General features: G+C 46.9%; 1 protein-coding gene across 1 annotated transcript; it reads right to left on the minus strand.

The window, feature by feature from the left end:
• Positions 1-1,705: 1,705 nt before the first annotated feature.
• Positions 1,706-16,860, minus strand: LOC119393141 (high-affinity choline transporter 1). The gene is made up of 9 exons (XM_037659959.2): positions 16,738-16,860; positions 13,614-13,721; positions 12,432-12,587; positions 11,322-11,470; positions 10,429-10,578; positions 8,943-9,072; positions 8,299-8,516; positions 4,404-4,605; positions 1,706-2,706 (listed from the first exon to the last, which is right to left on the minus strand). The coding sequence occupies exons 1-9, from the start codon at positions 16,799-16,801 to the stop codon at positions 1,706-1,708; spliced, it is 2,178 nt and encodes a 725-aa protein (XP_037515887.2). The 5' UTR covers positions 16,802-16,860.
• Positions 16,861-18,595: the final 1,735 nt, after the last annotated feature.

Here is an 18,595-nt window from a genome sequence, read left to right on the forward strand (position 1 = left end):
AACGCTATTTTCAGTCAACCAATCCAAGGTTCAGTTCTCAATGTCGTTTAAGCTCATAAGTCACCAAAATTCGATTTTTTTTTTTGCTATTTCTGTGCTCTGGCTACAGATTATTCTTGGCGAATCACCCAAGGTGGGCGCCAGCCACGAAACTACACTGTGAAACTACACTGCAGATAAACAGCGGATAACCAACATTAGTACTAGCCAATATTTACCATCATCTAGCCGTCGCTGGCCATAATTTCAAACTCTACAGCCAGATTTTTTAGGGGCGAAGCTCCTCAGGGTGTGGGCCTGTCCCTCCTTTGTAGTATGTAGTATGTAGCCACGCATAGTGGGATGTATCCACTCCATGTGATAAAGATGACGATGACCACTGATGACCATGAAGAATAAGCGCGTTCCAGTATAGTGGAATGTACCCACTACACGTGATAACGATGACGATGACGCTGATGACCATGAAGTCTAAGCGCGTTCCATGACGACGACGACTGATGAACATGAATAAGCGCGTTCCAGTATAGTGGAATGTACCCACTACACGTGATAACGATGACGCTGATGACCATGAAGTATAAGCGTGTTGCAGACCACACATTCTTTTTCTGCCATGGATGAAAACAATCGTGAAGGCGCTCTCGCCCTCGAAAGGAAAAACGGCAACGCCGACAATAAACGTTCCCCTGAGCTTAACGTCATATATGAGGACCCCCGCGTTTGTGTGTCAGGTCTTTGCATGATGATCGAGTGGGCAAAATTTACGGGGATTGGCGGTTTACCAGATTACCTCCGGAGCTTCGCCCACTCATCATTCACTTCGTGGATATGGCGTGATTTTTAATCGTTTAGCCACAACACTATGGCTACATTTACCATCATTGCTGAACATCAGCCAACATTGGCTAATGCTATTGAGCGCTGGTAATATGCGAACAAGTACGGTGATCAAGGTGAAACGACTACTGTCGTGATACGCCCATATTTTTAAAAACCCAACATCGTCATACCCGTGGCATAATGTGAAAGCGACGTACAAGTGTCAAAACGACCGTACGCGCCGATCATCACGAGAAACCATTTACAAAGTGGCGTGTGCTTCAATGTGTACACGCTGATGCAGCCTTATGAAAACACATGTGAAACATAGCACAGAGTTTTCGTCATTGCCTCTTGTGAATCGTGAATTGGCAGCGTAATCCTCACCTTCTGTCGTCAATTGTAGTCAATCAACGCGTTTAGTAATGGGAAAGACAGTCGCATTTCTATAAGAAAAAAAAAAGTGCCCCGATAATAAAGTCCGCATGCTGTTTACTTCCGCTGCGTTCAGCGTTGTCGGCGCGAGCGCGGCGCTGGCCAGGGTGCCCGTTGATTTCGACGCACATACTATGCCAACGAAGCAGAGCCTTACGACATTGTCGGTAGAGTGCACGACACGTCTTTCTAAACAATTAAACGCGAAAGCAATAAAGTTCAGCGTAAACAAGAGGCCAGCGCGCTACAGTTCTTGTCTATAAGACTTCGAAAGTTATGCGCTAAAAAAAATGCCGAAGGTTGCGAAACTTTCGCTACACGTTCGACCGCAAGAACAAGGTCATAACGTGCTCTCTTCATTAAGCATAACGTAATTCAAATTTTTGTCACGAAATACCAAATAAGCGCCTGAAAAAAAAGTATGTTTTTTGTTTTTTTTTTTACGGTTCTACTTATGTTTCTTCGCTCTGGCACTCTTCGACGGGGTGGTGCCGTCCTTTCTCTCTTTGTTCTTTCCGGAAGGGGTCGTCGTCGACTTGGCGCTATGACCGCTCTCCTTCAAGTCCCTGTCACTGTGTCGCTTGCTTCCCGATGAGCCAGCGTCGTGGTGTGCTAAAGGACGCTCGCTCTTCATCGGTGCAGCGCCAACGGCCGCGGACTGTTTATCGTTCGCCGTAAGGACCCTGTCCTCGTCGCCCACCACGCTTTGCCTCCGGCCTTGCATTCTGGCTCGGTGCTCGCCCTGAACGCTTTGCCTGCGGACTGGCATCCTGGCTCCCTTTGGCTCGGCCTCCGAAGCACCCAACTCCTTGCGCCTGACAACTTTCGATGACTCGACACCGTGTGAACCGGAGGGCTTCGATTCCGGGTCCGAAGACTGAATGCGTCTGTTTCTCGGCCCTTCCAGAATGAAATCCTGCTCCGCAAGGGCACCGGAAAGCTTGCGTTGATGCCTGTGCGACGTGTGGGCCGCTTGAGAGGTTGATTTCTCCTTGTCGTCGGAGGCCGCGCGCGACAATCCCGAAGACCGATCGGCGTGTTCTCTCCGCTGCTCTCCGGTGCTTTCCCTGTCGGTGACTTCTTGCCCGCCGCCGTGTGGCCTGGTGCCGGCGGCTTGTGCAGACGCTGCTGCGCTCAGGCTGTGGCCGGCAGCGACGTTGGAAGGCGCGTTCGTCGAGAAGCCGCTGCGGGCCGTCTGAGCGGCGACGTTTGACGGCTCCTGAAAGCAGCCCCACACGTCTTGCTGCGCTTCCAGGCGGCCCGACCGAAACAGGTACGCGGCGAACGCCGAGCCGCCGAGCACGCAGGCCAGGCTCAGCAGCATGCACAAGGTCCGGAAAGGAAACTGCTGACCGCGCTGTTCGTCGTACAGGGGCAGCCTCAACATGACGGGAATGCCGATTTGCGGCTCGCCACACAGGGCCCGCGTGATCAGGCCTATCGCGAAGCCTGCGAGCCAGGAAAAAAAAAATGAATAAAGCGGAGTCCGATTTTTGGATAGACGGCATTTGGGAGGCAACTTTCACTTTTTCGAGCCCTAAAATCCGGCGCGAGTTCTCGTTGTTGCACTAGGTACAAGAAATGGCTTCTATGCATTTCTCAGGAGCGTAGCCAGAAATTTTTTTTCGAAGGGTCAACCACCATTTATGCATGTCCGTGTGCGTGTCTGTGTTCGTGTAAATATACAGATGCAAAATTTAAATATTAACTGGCGACGGGGGAGGTCGAACCCCCCCCCCCCCCTACGCCAATGGCACTTCTGATCAGTACAGTAGCGACGTGAAAATGACGTCAATGGCAGATGTGTGATTCATTTCGTCACATCCTCTTAGCTGGCCTTAGCTATAAAAGGCGCACTAATATGTGTATATTCACAAAACATGATCGACCGAGAATGCGGCCCCTAATTTTATTACTTGCGAATCCCTATCTGTTCTCTCTAGCTTTTGCGTGGCACATGCCGCAGCGCTCCTCTTTAGGGTAAATAAATTCAAATAATAAAATTCGAACAGAACAACGGTAACAAGATACACCCCAGGGCCACAGAAGGTAGTTCCGTCAACTACAAAGGTATTAAGAGCGAAGCTGTTTAGCAAATCGTTCTTTGTCCGACGAACCAAAAAATTATCATAAACGGGTATGTGCCACAGAAATTGGGTAAATCCCACTACTTTGTAATGATTATGTATAGTCGCCAGCCATTAAGCTAATAAAAGAGCACAATTAATTCGGCCACGTCTACGCACAAGGGAGGATTGCGTCCGTGAGGAAACATATCTATCCAAATGTACTCTCTTCGCGTGAGATGCATGCAAATACGTCGCCACAGGTTACCGCTCCGTCCACTGACCGATTGACCAAACACGTTAATTGAAGTTGTACTAATGATGGTAACAGTTATTGTACCGCTCACAAGAACAGCTACATGACGCAACAGGTGCGCGTAACAAAAGTGATGCAAAGAGAGAGAGAAAAAAAATACTTTAATGAAATGCAGAAAGATTTGCTTCAGCAATTTAAGCTGCGGAAAAGTACTGGAGGAAGAAAAGGCAGGGAATACGTTAACAGAGGGTCATTATACGCCAAATATCCCAGCCATTTTGGCGACCATTCGAGAAAAAAAAATCGTGCCGATTTCTTGCACTGAAAACAGTCAATTGCTAGGATATTTCAGAGGTAAAATTTTTTTTGGTCACGTGGGCACCTTCCGAATAACGCAAAATATCGTCTGAATGACCTTAGTCTGACATTTTATTCTGACCGTATCGTTTCTCGTTTTAATACCAACCTTGGTTCACATATTAAGCAAATGTGTAAGGTGTTTGAATCTTAATTATATTACTGCAAGTTTTCTGCCATGTACACCTCCAGAAATTTTGCCAAAATGTTTTGTTTGCCTTTTTTCCCCTGTGAAATTGCGTTATGTATAAATGTCTGAGCAGTTAATACTTACTGTACGGAAGGCATATTTGATAAATATATTTTCCGACCACTGAAGTATCTTAAAAGTCAAGTATTTTCATAGCACTCTTGGCCACTTGTATGTTTCATAAATGTTCTGTGTGGTAACAAACGATGTGTGATATACCGAGACTTACACCCTTCAACAGAGGGTTGTTAAGAGTGAGACAGAAAAAAAAGCCTACCTGCGACGGCACCGTACGCGTTGATCTTGCTGGGCATGAAAAATAGCACGATGAACTGTGGGAACAGCAACACGTAGACAAGGTCCGAGGAGAGAACCCACAGCGCAAACACCGACTGCACGTTCAGGGCCATGGCCATCGACAACAGGCCGACCACCCACAGGGTGCATCGAAGCGCAGCGCACAGCTCTTCCTCGGTTGCCTGCATGGCCACAATTTCCAAATGGCAGAACGTTCCTCTCATACCGTTCCTGCAATGACCCTGCAGTTATCTGCTTCGCGCATTCGCCAATATACCTTTTGTATTACATCGAGAGAAAGATTGCTATCGATGTCGAGGTTTTGACGGAAGCCCGTCTGTTGGTGAGGCACCCCGATAAAATGTAAAAGGAAGGCACCGACTACAAAATAATACGAAAAAAGACAGAGACGTTTCTGCTCCCCTGTTCACAATGAAATCGAGGACGTTTGGCACGATGTTTAAACTATGACGTAAGCAGCGGGTGTATATGTGAGGAAGGGTTCCGTCATTCCTCTTTAGTGTAGCATCACGCTTGCATGAGAAGGTATTCTAAGTGGTGTCTTGAAGTCAGATTCTTTTTAACACGAAAGTGTTTTATGCCGGGGTCCACCACGGCTCCACTGACGCATTTCCGTCACGGATATGACGTTCTAAAATATAAAGACTAACATATGGCAAAGAAAAAATTCCGTTACCGGGAGTCGAACTTACGACCCCTCGATCCCCAGCGCGCAGCGCGAAACGACTCCACCACAGACGGCACGTTCTTCGACATACTAACGGCGTGCTATTTATATACACCATTTGCTGGTGGCTGTACTCAGAGATCGCTGTACATCAGCGTGTTTTCGTTATCACTGGCGAGATGGCGCAAAGGGCTCGAACGGCGTAAAGTCACTGGAACGGGAAAAGTACCGCGTTCCTTTTCTCTTCGCCGCCGCCCCCTTTCGGCGGCTTCGCCACATAAATGGTCCAGCTCGCTCGCCTCACTAGTGTCTCCCGGCCTCCGACGCACGGCGCTTTGAAGGGCGATTGCTTTTAATTGCTTTTATAGCCTCAGAAAAGCGAGCAGGAACATTACGACATTCCGTATCGTTTTGACACTTCATCGCAAGCCTGTCGAGGCATCGAAGAAGGCCTGGGTGCTGCGCTTTTGGGTGCAGCAACCGGCGGGAAACGGGCAAAGCTCTCTTTGCTATTCCCAGCGGGAAAAACGATGCCAAGCGACGGGCTGTGTGACAGCGCAGAATACAGCGCGAAAAATTTGTTCCCACGACTGATACCCGCCTTTGTGAGGCAAGCGTTTCATTGAGAATTTGCAAATGTTGTTTCGGGGAATGTTTGCGTCGCCTCTGCATGGTGCAGCTTGTTTCGCGTGGTTGCCGCAGAAGATTCATGCACACTAACATTGCCGGGCAGCTCTTAACTGGGTTTCTATGTCTTAATGTCTTTCTATGTCTTAACTATGTTTGGCGTAAAGTTGACGCCTTTGGACTCCCATATAACGATCAGTGCGCCATGAAAACTGACTGCTACAGATTGGTATTGCGTGACGTGACTGTATGACGAACATAAATAACAGTGTTTACCATGAAAATAATGGCACGCATGTCATGTAAGGCATGATTTACATGCCATGCTCATGGTGCACCCGCGGCCGGTTCGCTGGCTTGATATGCACCAAGATTGGTAGCGCGTGACATGACTGTATAATTTTGCCTTTTGTGTCAATTCGGCAGATCCCACGCATTGTGGGAGTCAAGCTAATGCGAAGCAGCCTGCAAATAGCTGCATATATCGCTTTGTTAGTCATTGAGGCAGATAAAGTAACTCATGCCATGACACCTAGTTCATTATATATCGCATGTTTGTCATGCATGCATGCATGTAGAACCTGGTATGTACAATGCATGGCCTGTGATTTATGTTTGTCACGCACCCATGTCATGCCATACCAAACTGGGTATACATCCAGTTAACAAAACGGCCGGAAGCGCACAAAGACAGTGTAGTGTAAACAATGCCGTACATGTCATGCATATGATGATTTTCACGTTACCACCTGTCATTCATGTTCGTCATACAGTCACCTCGCGCTATACCAATTTTGGTGTATATCAAGCTACAGAACCGGCTGCGAGCGCACCATGAGCGCGGCAAGCAAGTGATGCTGTACATGACATGCAAGTCATGATTTTCATGTTACCACCTGTCACTAACGTTCGTTATACAGAAATATCTCGTTATATCAATTATGGTATATATGCATTTCATTAAACGAATGCGAGCGCCCCGAGACCATGTCATGTAAATCATGTTTCACATTTTATGCCTGCCATGATTTGCACGTTATGACCAGTAACTTATATTCGTCGTACACACTTGTCACACCATATCAGTTTTCGTGTGTATCAAGCTAGCGAAGCGGCCGCGAGCGCACCATGAGCATGGAATGAAAATCATGCCGTACATGCCATTATTTTCACGTTACCAGCTGTAGTTTATATTCTCCTTAAAGTCATGTTATGCCATACCAAATTTTGTATACATCCCATTAACGAAACGGCCAGCAGAGGCCGTTTCGAAACGGCGCAGTTCTCATTTCATTATCGCGTTAGTACGCGTGCGTGCGCGTGTAGGCAAGTAAAAACTGCCGCCATTTCTTTCCTAATCAGTTAAAGAACAACAGTATGCTTCATTCGGGGCTGCAAAAGCGCACGCAATGCGTAAACCATGCGTTACTCCACGTGAAATCAACACCACGCCGCCGCAGCTTCGGCCGCGCTGGACCAAATATGGCGGCGGGCAGGACGGTCGCGGTACTTTTCCCGTTCCAGTGACTTTAGAACGGCGTAGGGTTACTGTATATGCTACCTTTAGGTAGCATAGAACGGCGCGCTCGCCCCACGCGTCGAGATGAGCGTGCGCCTCTACAGGGCGTGGTCGCTCCTGCGCGCGCGCTTATCTTGTACGTCGTGCGCTGTCACCGCAAGTTGGCGCTGAAGTTACAGAGAGTACGAAGGTCACTCCGCTCTCTGCAGCGGCCGCTTTTGCGAAAGGAGCGCGCTGCTCAGAAACAAACAAGTTACAACTGTGACAGTTCGCGCTCATCCTGTGTATACTTATTGTGCGTTCGTTTCGTGCGTCCTCCTCTGTATTTGACCAGCGCGCTTTAACTGTCGAGCTGTGACAGTTGTTCGCGCTCATCCTGTGTATGTTCGTTCCGTGCGTCCTTTCTGCTTGAGCAGCGCGTTGCAAGCTTCGAGCTGCTTGCCGTTCTTCACGTGACATTACAACTTGTTACTATAGCATTCATTCCTTCGCCCTCGGGGCGAAACAATCCACAACAAACGCTCAACTACGTCTGTGAAGACACGTTTTACTTTCGTGTTATACCGATTCCTATGACAGAGGGATCAACCATGTTTTTTGCTATTATCATGGCGTTATCCCAATCAATCTGATGGCCCAAATTTTTCGAAACGTTTTGTTGTTGTTTTTTCACTGTTGTGTTAGTCGGTGTCCTTTTACTTTTTACAATCAAAGGTTGTTATCACGTGTAAATGCCTGAAAAGTGCTCCAGCTTTAGCAGCGCATGCTCCTAAGTCAAGCCAATGGCGCCGGCAATATGTCCTTCACAAAATGGTGCCCGACTGTTCACCCGGAGAAGATCCCAAGGTGCGCGATTTTTACAGATAGCCCAGCTATCTAGCGAAAATCACAGAAGATTTTACTTGTTCAGCTGGATATTCGAGACCAATAGTTAGCAGCGTGTGGTACTGTACTGCATATTCTTTGTAGCATTCTGAACAAAACGAAGCGTTTCATAAGTAACATGCACTGAGTTGTGTTACAGCGATCTTGTGTACGCACCATAGGCCTAAACATAAGCTGGTAGACGTTGCGCGTGATGAGGGACGAAGCACTGAGCATGGACGAGTCGACGGACGACATGACAGCCGCCGTGATGGCCAGTTGGCCCAGGATCGAGATCACGCCCGGCGTCAGGTAGCGGATGGCGTACGGCATGATGTCTTTTCGGTGAGCCATTTCCAGGTTGTACGGACCCGGGTAGCCAGCCGCCGTGAAGTCTGCCAGCAGTAGCGATATACGTTCAGTTACCCTTGTTGAGACACAGCCCAAAGGTATTCAGATTGATTGATTGATTTATTGATTGATTGATTGATTGATTGATTGATTGATTGATTGATTGATTGATTGATTGATTGATTGATTGATTGATTGATTGATTGATTGATTGATTGATTTTGATATCGAACACGTTGTGTAGGAATGCGATCCCGCTTCATGCCCGACATTAAATTGAGGAGAGCACAAGCTTTCACCTCTGCTCTCCTTTTCGCCTGTGCCTAGGTTTGATCGCGACTTCTTCTGCTTAGCAAACATGGCAAACTGTTGTTTCCCTCGGGAAAAAGAGTTTTATTTAGAGCGGTTTTGCATGCGCCACACATTCCCATCAGTGCTACGCTCCAAAGACAAAACTGCCGAACACTTACTGGCGCTTTTCCCACTGGCACCGACGATGACCGGTGGAAGGGACAGGAACACGCATCCCACGGCGGACAAGAACGAGAGCATTTTCGCGGTGAAGGCGGAGTCGGCGCTCAGCACCCGCTGAAAGTAGACCTACGCCACCAGGAGCACATTCGCACATTCATCGAAATGCACCTCTGCTATTCGAGTGAACATTTCGAGTGTATGACGCGAAATATAATGCAGATCACTCGATTTCGCGGCCACGAACTCGCTAAGAGCTGGAAAATCATTTTTGCGCACACTCCGACCGACTTTTCACAGAAAAAATTACGACAAAAATTTACTGCCATCAGTTATCGCTGTCAGTGCGAGCAGCGTTTGGGTGATGCATTGGTAACAGATTCGCACACACTCTGCGCACGTTTTACGCAATATATACTATTACGCCTCCCCGTCATGACGCGCGTTCCAAGCTCAGCTACAAACGCGGCGAAAACAACACGTAGTGGATGACGTCTCACCGAAGGATAAGTTCCCATCCGTACGAAACCCATGGTGCTGGCAAAAGAAATGATGTTCGCATTTGAAAGTGGCAGCTGATCCCCTGCTGGAATCTACATACAACGAGGCTTCGTTTCGCAGCATATCGAAGTCATTCTTTCTCGGCGCAGCGCTTCTTTTATCCCCCTTTCTATTGCTCTGTAAAGGTTTGTTAAAGGGAAACTAAAGAGAAAACTGATTTCTCTCGTATTAGTATAAATTACTCTTTCGCAATACCAAAATCACTACGCTTACCGCGAGAAGACGCTTGATAAGCGAGGAAACGTGCAGAAAGAAAATGCGGATGGCAACGCCACCTTGAAGTTCCCGCAGCAATCGCCATGACGTCACAGATTTTGACGGCATCTAATAGAATCTACGTCGTTTCTAATCGGTAAAAATGAAGTACATTGTCCTCTGAGGGGGCAAGAGACTTAACATACTAAGTTTCAGGAAATTTTGTTGGGCCAATGTCGCCAAAATATGGAAAATGCACTTCGAAATATTTGACGTCACGCGCGGAGCTTTCGGCGAAATTTAACACTGAGACTTTGACCTTGATTTACTCCTCTATTATTAAAGCTATTATGGCCAAATTAACGACATTAGAGCTTTCAGAGTAAAAGTTTTCAATCTCAACAGGTTCATTGTTTCACTTTAGTGTCATTTTTGCGAATACTGTACTGCATTTTCAGCGCGACCGTCCTGATCAAGGTCCAAGAGGCAAGTCAGTTTTAATGCGCCATCTGTTTCGGGTACCCGGCCTCTCTACCTTTCACTGCTGCAAGAGATCCCTGACCGGTTTCTCGATCAGTCAGAGATCTTCCACGGGCCTATTCGGCAAGGAAGCAGCAGGAAAACCCGGGGAGGTTCGCAGAGAAAGGTTCGCTTAAAAGCAATATGTGAGTAACATGGCGACAAAGCACGGCGTCACAGAACAGAAGGGTCACACAAGGCACGACAAACCTGCCAGGGTATACCGCCGAAGATGGCCATTAAGAGCTGATCGATGATCCGACTCAGATCGTTGTTTCCGATCACGCCAACCCAGTCTTTCTGCGCTTCGCTGATCTTCGCTTCAGCACCATACCTCGCGATGAAGGGCACACAGCACCACTGAGAAAAGAAAGTGCCAGAAGAATCGTTTAGTACTCATCCGCGACCAAAACCACTAAACATCTTAGAATTAAAGGAAAGAGTATAAAATGTCATTCGATGCATCAAAGCGTTCGCGACGAAGCAACTACACAGCTTCGCAGGCATTGAATGCACAGGCTGTACGACTCGTCATATTGACACCAGCACGTCATATAGATGTAGTCGATGGTACGATCAAATATTGGTCTGTTAATATTATTAGAAATGAATAAGTAAGTCACTGACCGCAGTCAAAACAAAATGACGTTCCGGATCCCTTGTTTACAATAGAAACGCCAGCTATGCGTCAGTATATTAAGATAGACTCAAACGCAGCACGCAGAAAACATTAGATTTCAATAAATCATGTTGCCAGGCAGGGACGTCGTCAGAAAATTTTCCCGGTGCGGGGTGGGAGGGTTCAACCATATATACTTTATGTAAGCTCGTATGTGTGCTTGTATATATACAGAGGCAAAATTGAAGATTTTCGGCGAGGGGGAGAGTTGAACCCCCCCCCCCTTCCTTGCTACGCCAGTGTTGTCAGGTGCCTCTCTGTGGCTAATATAGGCACGTTGTGAGTTTCTGGGCTAATATGGATCCATGTTCTGAGCATGCAAGGCAAGATAATTTGTCAGTGCCTGCGCTTTGATGACAATGCAAGGCCACACTGTTGAAGTACGACGGTTACGTTGCTCGCCACATTCAATCCAGTCGCTCACCAGGCCCATGACGGTGCTGCACAGCTGAAAGACGTCCGTGTACAGCACAGAGGCGAGACCGCCCTTCGAGGTGTACAAGAGGATCACGCAGGTGGACACAACTATGATCAGGGTGATGTTAAGGTGCGTAACGGCGTACAAGGTCTCGCCTGAAATAATGGCAAGGACGCAACTAGCTTTGTTTGCGTGCACGTGAATCATTACAGATTCAAGAGCGAATCAATTTGAACGGCACAGCTATAGCGCGAACTATGAAGACATGACAGTCAAGTTGGCTTTACTGTTAGTGAAGCCAGTTCACTTATTGCTATACACCAGTATGCGGTCCGAACTCTTTCACAACACATTTGGCTTTTCCTCTATCTGTATCAGCGAACGAAAATGTTCTCAATTGGAAAGTAAAATACACTATAACTCCTTAAGTTTGTGCTGACTACCCCTATACAGAATAGAACGCGGTGGACTGGAAATGTTTTTAACAATCTTAAATGTTATTACGCTGCTGAAGCTTAAAAGAATAGAATCCTCTTCAAGCGCACATAAAAATGCGCCCAACACACTGCAGGTATACACTGCTCAATTAGCGCACGCGTAATCTTACATTGGTCCAAGCTTCTCCAACGGAAGAAGAACTTCGGTCTTTAGTTGCAAAATTTTCATACACTGGCACGAAATACTCGGATAAGAAAATCTGCCTCAGCTATGTGTTTTACAAGAAAATACTCACACCAGCATGACCAAAAAGAAAAGTGTACGATGTCTTACTAGCATGAAGCAGCCGCGCTATGAAAGTCCCGCGACAAGTACAGTTCTGCTGCTGACCCGAAGGTCGCGCGTTCGATCCAGGCCGCGGCAGTCGCATTTTCGATGGAGGCGATAATGTTAGAGGCCTGTGTACTTAGATTTAGGTGCACGTTAAAGAACCCTAGCTGGTCAAAACTTCCGGAGCCATCCACATATACGGTGTGCCTCATAATCATATCGTGGTTTTATTAGTGTCCTACTGAATAAAGTGTACTAATCTCTACGTACAATAATTGAACGGAGAGTTGTTCTCTATAGGAGAGTAATGTCGATTTTCTCGCGCAGCTTACGCTCAGCGCTTCTCACCCAATGCTGACAGGTTGGAGGCAGTCCAGAATACCTCGCCAGAGACCGCTGGTACGCAGAGTAAAATTCCAATCCAGCAGCCGTAGTGTTTCTGGAATGGGTCCAGCATTGTGAATGCCTTGGTTGCGTGCATTCTGCCCGCGAAGAACAGTCCACCTGCACGGTTGACCACATGACGCAGCAATAAGACGCCTAAAGAACACACGCCGGTAAATTTTCCCTTGAGATTAAAGGAATTGGCGTTCGGCCAGAACGTTCGATTCGATCCCAGTGTAAACAGAAATACCGTGAATTATAGTGACAAAATTTAGCATAGAATAACAGAGCTGAGCTAACTGGTAAGTATTCATGTTAAAAGACTGAGCGTTCAAACACGGACACAAGAGAGAAGTCAAAACAACTGTTGTTAGTCGGTGTTTGTACTGTCTTGACTTCTCTCTTGTGTGCGTGTTTGCACGCCCAGTATTTTAACAAGAATTTAGCATTATTCTTGCGATTTGAATAGGATTTGTATTTTTAAATTGCGTTTGAAAGTAAAAACAAAAGCGGTACGTCGCGCCGTCTGGTGGACAATCATTGGTGCTTCGTGAAGGAGTCGTTAGGACTGCTGTACGCTGCTCGCAAAAAAAAAAAAAAAAAAGGAAGGAATGAGTACCTGTTATTCGCTTTGGCGAGTCCTGACTCGTCACATAAATAACTATCTTTAAATATAGATGTTTTACATGTTAGGTGCTCGCGACGCGACATGTCTTCCTAGGCCTTTTCACCCACTTTATGGTATGAAAAGGTATGGTAGTCCGCCATTCGACGGTCATTTCTGATCGAACATGCATCTCAGAGACCTTCCTCTATAGCCACGGCCACACAAAAGAGGAGACGCGAAGCTCGCGTCGCGTCTCTTTTTTTTTTTGTTTTAGTTTAGTCGTGCCTTAGCGAAGTTATAAACGGAAGTGAAGTGGAAACCTCAAGTGATTCAAGCGAGCGGAAGTAGAAAACGTGACTGAGTTAAGAGACCGGAAATTAAACCGGAAGTGCGTTAATGTGCCGAAAGTGGAAACCAGAATTTAATTATGTGACTGGAAGTAGAAACCATTAGTGTGTAGCCGGAAGTGACTCGTGTTGACTCAAGCAGCCACGACCAGCAAAAGCAGGAGTGATTCAGAAGGCTTAGCTAACACTCACCAATGACGAGGCTGAGCGCGTAGCCGAGCGGAGCCTGGCACCAGACGAGCCCGTCGTTGAACACAGCTTCAGCGGTTCCGTTGATGTAACCGGCTCCGACCCAAGTCGCTGTGAAAGACCAGAAGTGCTTTTCTTTTTGCGCATGGTCATGCAGTTCTTTAAAAAAGAAATCAGTTTCGTCGCAAGGGAGAAGCACTGAAGCGATAGCAACAAATTAGAATGTTATACGAAGTACGGCTAGCAGCTAACTCTTTTGGATCCGATCTCGCGTAGCTCTACGAAACGCTAGTTTAAGGGAATACAGCCGCTCCAGGGAGCGAAGCGGTTTTCGTGCTGTCTGTCGTCTCAACGCGAAGTAAGCGGTGGGATTACAGCGCGTACAAGGGCATACGAGCCGCCTACCGATGTCTGTCGAAAAATATAGCGCACGCCAGCGCTCGCGACCGCGCCCTTATGATCAATGTTCGCAGCTGCTGCTCGGGCGACGCAGCCATTGCCTACTCTTGAGAAGGTCAAGGAAATAAATTTCACTTATAAATTCAACTGATCAGTTGAGCAGGAACTCGACAGCCTTCTACCCGGACCGTAATTTCGTACCGTCTACGGTTGACATCGGGAGCGTAGCCATTAAGCATTTGCCCAAACCCTTACCGAAAAAAATTTAGCAGATCCCACGCCTTGTGGAAATCAGTTCCATGCGAAGCATTCAGCGAGCAGCTGTCCATGCTGCATTTTTTTTTTTGCTTTGAGCAAAGGGTTGCGTGTTGCATCGACGTGCTTTAGTAAGTGGAGTAGTGTGTACATCGTTTGCTTACCAGGCAAGTCGACTTCCCTGCCGCTTAAAGAGTAACTTATGGTTTGACGTAACGTCAGCACTCATGCCATAGCAGAGACGTCGGTTTCATTGAAACGTAGTGCACGCTACAGTGGGCTGATGCGAATATCATTCGTTAGCGTATTCCTCTGGGGTCGAGCAACGCATGAATGTAGCTTGCTGAATCATAGGAATACGTATGTCATGTTTATTAGACTGCTCTAAAAGTGGAGTCAACATTGGAGACACAACTGACATTAACCTGACATGACGCCTGTATCACAAGAGTTTATTTAATGCTTATTGCCTTGTTATAAACTTAGATAGCCAGCATTGCAACCAGAATTGACGTTGCACCGACATTACGCCTGCATAGGGTCTTTTTTCAGATCAGTCTCAAGACCTGGCGTGGCTCTGTGGTAGAATACCTGACTGCCACGCAGAATGCTTGGGTTCGATTCCTGCTGGCATCCTCCATGGATTCTTATTCTTTGCATTCGTCGGGTCAAAGCTGCCGATATCGGTTTTTCTTAACACTCTCACGTTTATAATGCCAATGTCTGTTCTCGCCGTTCCTGGGTAGATATAAACTGTCAATCAAGTGTGGTGCATACCCGCATATCGCGACCCGTGCGTGAACGGGTATGTGCCACATGTGTCTGCAGGAAAGGGTTTGACAACGTACGCGACAGGATTTTCATGTTATTCATATTAAGACCAGACAGTCATATTCGTCAGGTCCTCTTACCGTCCCATGTCAATTTCGGTCTACGCCAAGTTAAGGAGGCGATCACGAGAGCATTCAGACGTAGGCGGCTAGATAGATAGATAGATAGATAGATAGATAGATAGATAGATAAAAACGCTAAAAGTGCCTGTGGTTCGCTAAGAAATTCTTCGCAATTAAACTTCCTGGCTATACCACTTGTAGACACACACTTAACTGCCGTTCATCATGATCATTTATGTGTTAGGTGCTTGTCCTATAACCTTCATGTTTCTCTTTTAAACGACCAGTTCTTTTTTTCTCAATACATGAACTTTGTCTGCATAGCTTTAGGGATCTGACATATGTGTCTCATTTCAACTCCCCATAGCGAGCACATATGAAGTGCAAGGCGCTGCTGGACACGGAAGGAGAACGCGCGTAAAGGATACACGCTATATGAGCGACACTTTCTGTGCGCTGTTCTGGCTCAGTAGTATTTCCTGTCCAACGATCTATACCTGGAACTTTCAAGACTTCTAGCTTGTTTGGACTGTCGACGTACCATAGCTGTCAATTTCACGCGTACTTTCCATAGCTTCGCATCGTCCTCAGCGTGTAATTTCTCCCATTGTCACTGCATGGACATTCCAGTCGACACGTTTGAAGCGCTACGCATGCAACAGTCAGTTAAGGTCGCGAACCACCACTCGCCATGCTGACGTTACCGCATTCATGCTTGGGTTCTTAGCGGCGCAATTTCAGCTTCAAGAAATCCGTGCATTTAAACAATTGTAAACACGCCACGGTGGTCTATAGTGGTTATGGTGTTCGACTGCTGACCCGAAGGTCGCGGGATCGAATCCCGGCCGTGGCAGCCGCATTTCGATGGAGGCGAACTGCTTGGAGGCCCGTGTGTTTAGATTTAGGGGCACGTTAAAGAACACCAGGTAGTCAAAATTTCCGGAGCCCTCCACTACGGCATTCCTCATAATCATATCACGGTTATGGGACGTAAGACCCTAACAATTATTATTATTATTATTTATTAAAAGCTCGTAGACAACAAAAACTGGTCCCTGTGCTTGATAATGTACTTGTTTATTGTAAATGTATGAGCGGAAAGCAGCAGGAACGGAACGGAAAGGAAATGACAGGACGGATGCTCAACTTACAAGTGACGTTGATTAGAGATCTTTCCACAACAGCACGAAATCGCACATGTGCAGCCATACTTATCGCAATATCCTACCACGCTGGGCCAACATAGCTAAATATAAAGATTTCTTATCAGAAATGATTAATGAACCCACTTTAACTATTTAGATATCCTCTTTATCTGTCAGTGCAACCAAGGGAACAGTGATGCACGTGGTCGAGTGCGCACTAACGTTCTCAGCTTCAGTTGTCTCTCTTGCCTCTTCCGCTCATACTCGTACAATATCATCACTCCATCATCTTGCCTGTGTTTACATAACTGCGGTATCTTAAGTTTACGGTGTGCACTATCCACTTGTCATGCAAGAATGACAAGTGAAGTTATCAGGTTCGCAATTGTAAATGATATCAAAAACTTAAAAAAAAGAAAGCAAGCGTGCGCGCACCGGTCATGGAAGTAAAGCCCAGCGAGAGAGGCAGACTCCGGTTGGCGAGAAACAGGCCCAGCATGCTGTCCTTGTTCTCCTTCTCCTCCGGTTCTTCCGCCGCGGTTTGCCTGCGAAACCAGAACCATTATATTTACGTTTCCCTTGACACTTCCTTCTGTTCTCGTTATTGGCTAAGACGTTACTCTCGTGCCACCTCGCCAACGTTAACGCTACGGAATCCGTAGATAGTCGTGCCGCGCGACTGAGAAAAGAATGGGAACGAAACGGAGTGCTGAGCGAAATACGGACCCTGGGTGCTATTCTGGACACTGCCAAATTACGCCATATTGCGAAATTTCGTAATGTCGGCACTTCAATCCAATCAGAGGCCGTACCAGCCCTCCGGTACAATCAGAGTTGACCAATGGTGAAATCTGACAACATGGCGGAATTTTACAATGTCCAGAATAGCACCCCTGTGCTCTTCAATCATGCAAACTGCGAAACCACCAATAGAGTCCCACGTTTCAAAAACCGCAGGCTATTGACGGTTAGCTTAGACGCCTGCTGACCTTTTACAGGATCGTCACTTATGGACAGTTATATAACGTCACGTCGGTTGCATTGTCATTCTTGGCTTTCGCTAAGGATGACCATACCTACCCCTTCCCCGCCTTTCATTTTCATATTTGAAGTGTAAGGCGCGACGACGACATATATATATATATATATATATATATATATATATATATATATATATATATATATATATATATATATATATATATATATATATATATATATATATATATATATATATATATATATATATATATATATATAAGTGAAGGCTACTGTATTATGAAAACAAGAAATTCTGGTGTTTTACGTGCCATTACAACAGTAAGATGATGAAGCACGCCGTAGTGCAGAACTTGGGAATTATTTTCACCCGCTGAGGGTTTTTAAGGTGCACCAAAATATCCAAGTACGCAGGCATTCTTACATTTCGCCCCCATCGGAATGCGGCCGCCGTGGCCAGGCAGAGTTACTGTGCTCCCTATACGGGAGCACTCCAAGAAGAGCAGGTACAGTAACTCCATGGCCGATATATTCACCCACGCCCTCGAACCCAGCAGCGCTACAGCGCAGCCGCTAAGCTATCATGGCGGGTACCTTAAGAACATGCACTTCTATTCGAGCAAGGGATTGTCAATAGACAGTTGACGCAGGTCAAGGCAACACGGTCAAGCGAACGTGCTCGCATACCCATGCTGCTGGTCATCCGGCTCGTCCTCGTCGCTCTCAATTGTCGACATATGTAAGCCTACGTAGGCGATGGCGACGTAGTACGCGAGGACCACAAGGGTCCCCAGGATGTCGGCAATCATGGTGTCGTCTTGCAGGCCGTTTCTTCTTCTTCTGACTCGTGCTCTAGCTACCGCGAGCTCATGCGCGCCACGTGATTGACACTGACGACGATGGTGATGACGGTCGCTTTCACTCCACGTGTGGGACACAAACGCGTTGTGTGCCCTTGTCCAGACTAAAACATTCATCAGAAAAAAAAAAGTCACAGTTCCACAACAAGTAGGCGAATTAATTTGTGCGACAGCAACATATTGGAATGTTATACGAAGTATAAGTAAGGCTAGCAGTTAACTTCTTTGAGATTCGACCTGGCCTAACTCAAACGCTGGTGTAAGGAAACACGGCCGCTGCAGCGAGCGAAGCGACCTTTGTGCCGTCTATTGCTTCAACGCGAACAACGGCGGGAACACAGCACGTACGAAGGTACATGATCAGTCTGTTAATCCCTCTCGTGGCCTCGGAGATTAGCTCCAGCAGCGCGCCGTTGCGCGTTGCTGGAGCTAAT

The sequence above is a fragment of the Rhipicephalus sanguineus genome, chromosome 5, assembly GCF_013339695.2.
Source record: "Rhipicephalus sanguineus isolate Rsan-2018 chromosome 5, BIME_Rsan_1.4, whole genome shotgun sequence".
Taxonomy (NCBI): Eukaryota; Metazoa; Arthropoda; class Arachnida; order Ixodida; family Ixodidae; genus Rhipicephalus; species Rhipicephalus sanguineus.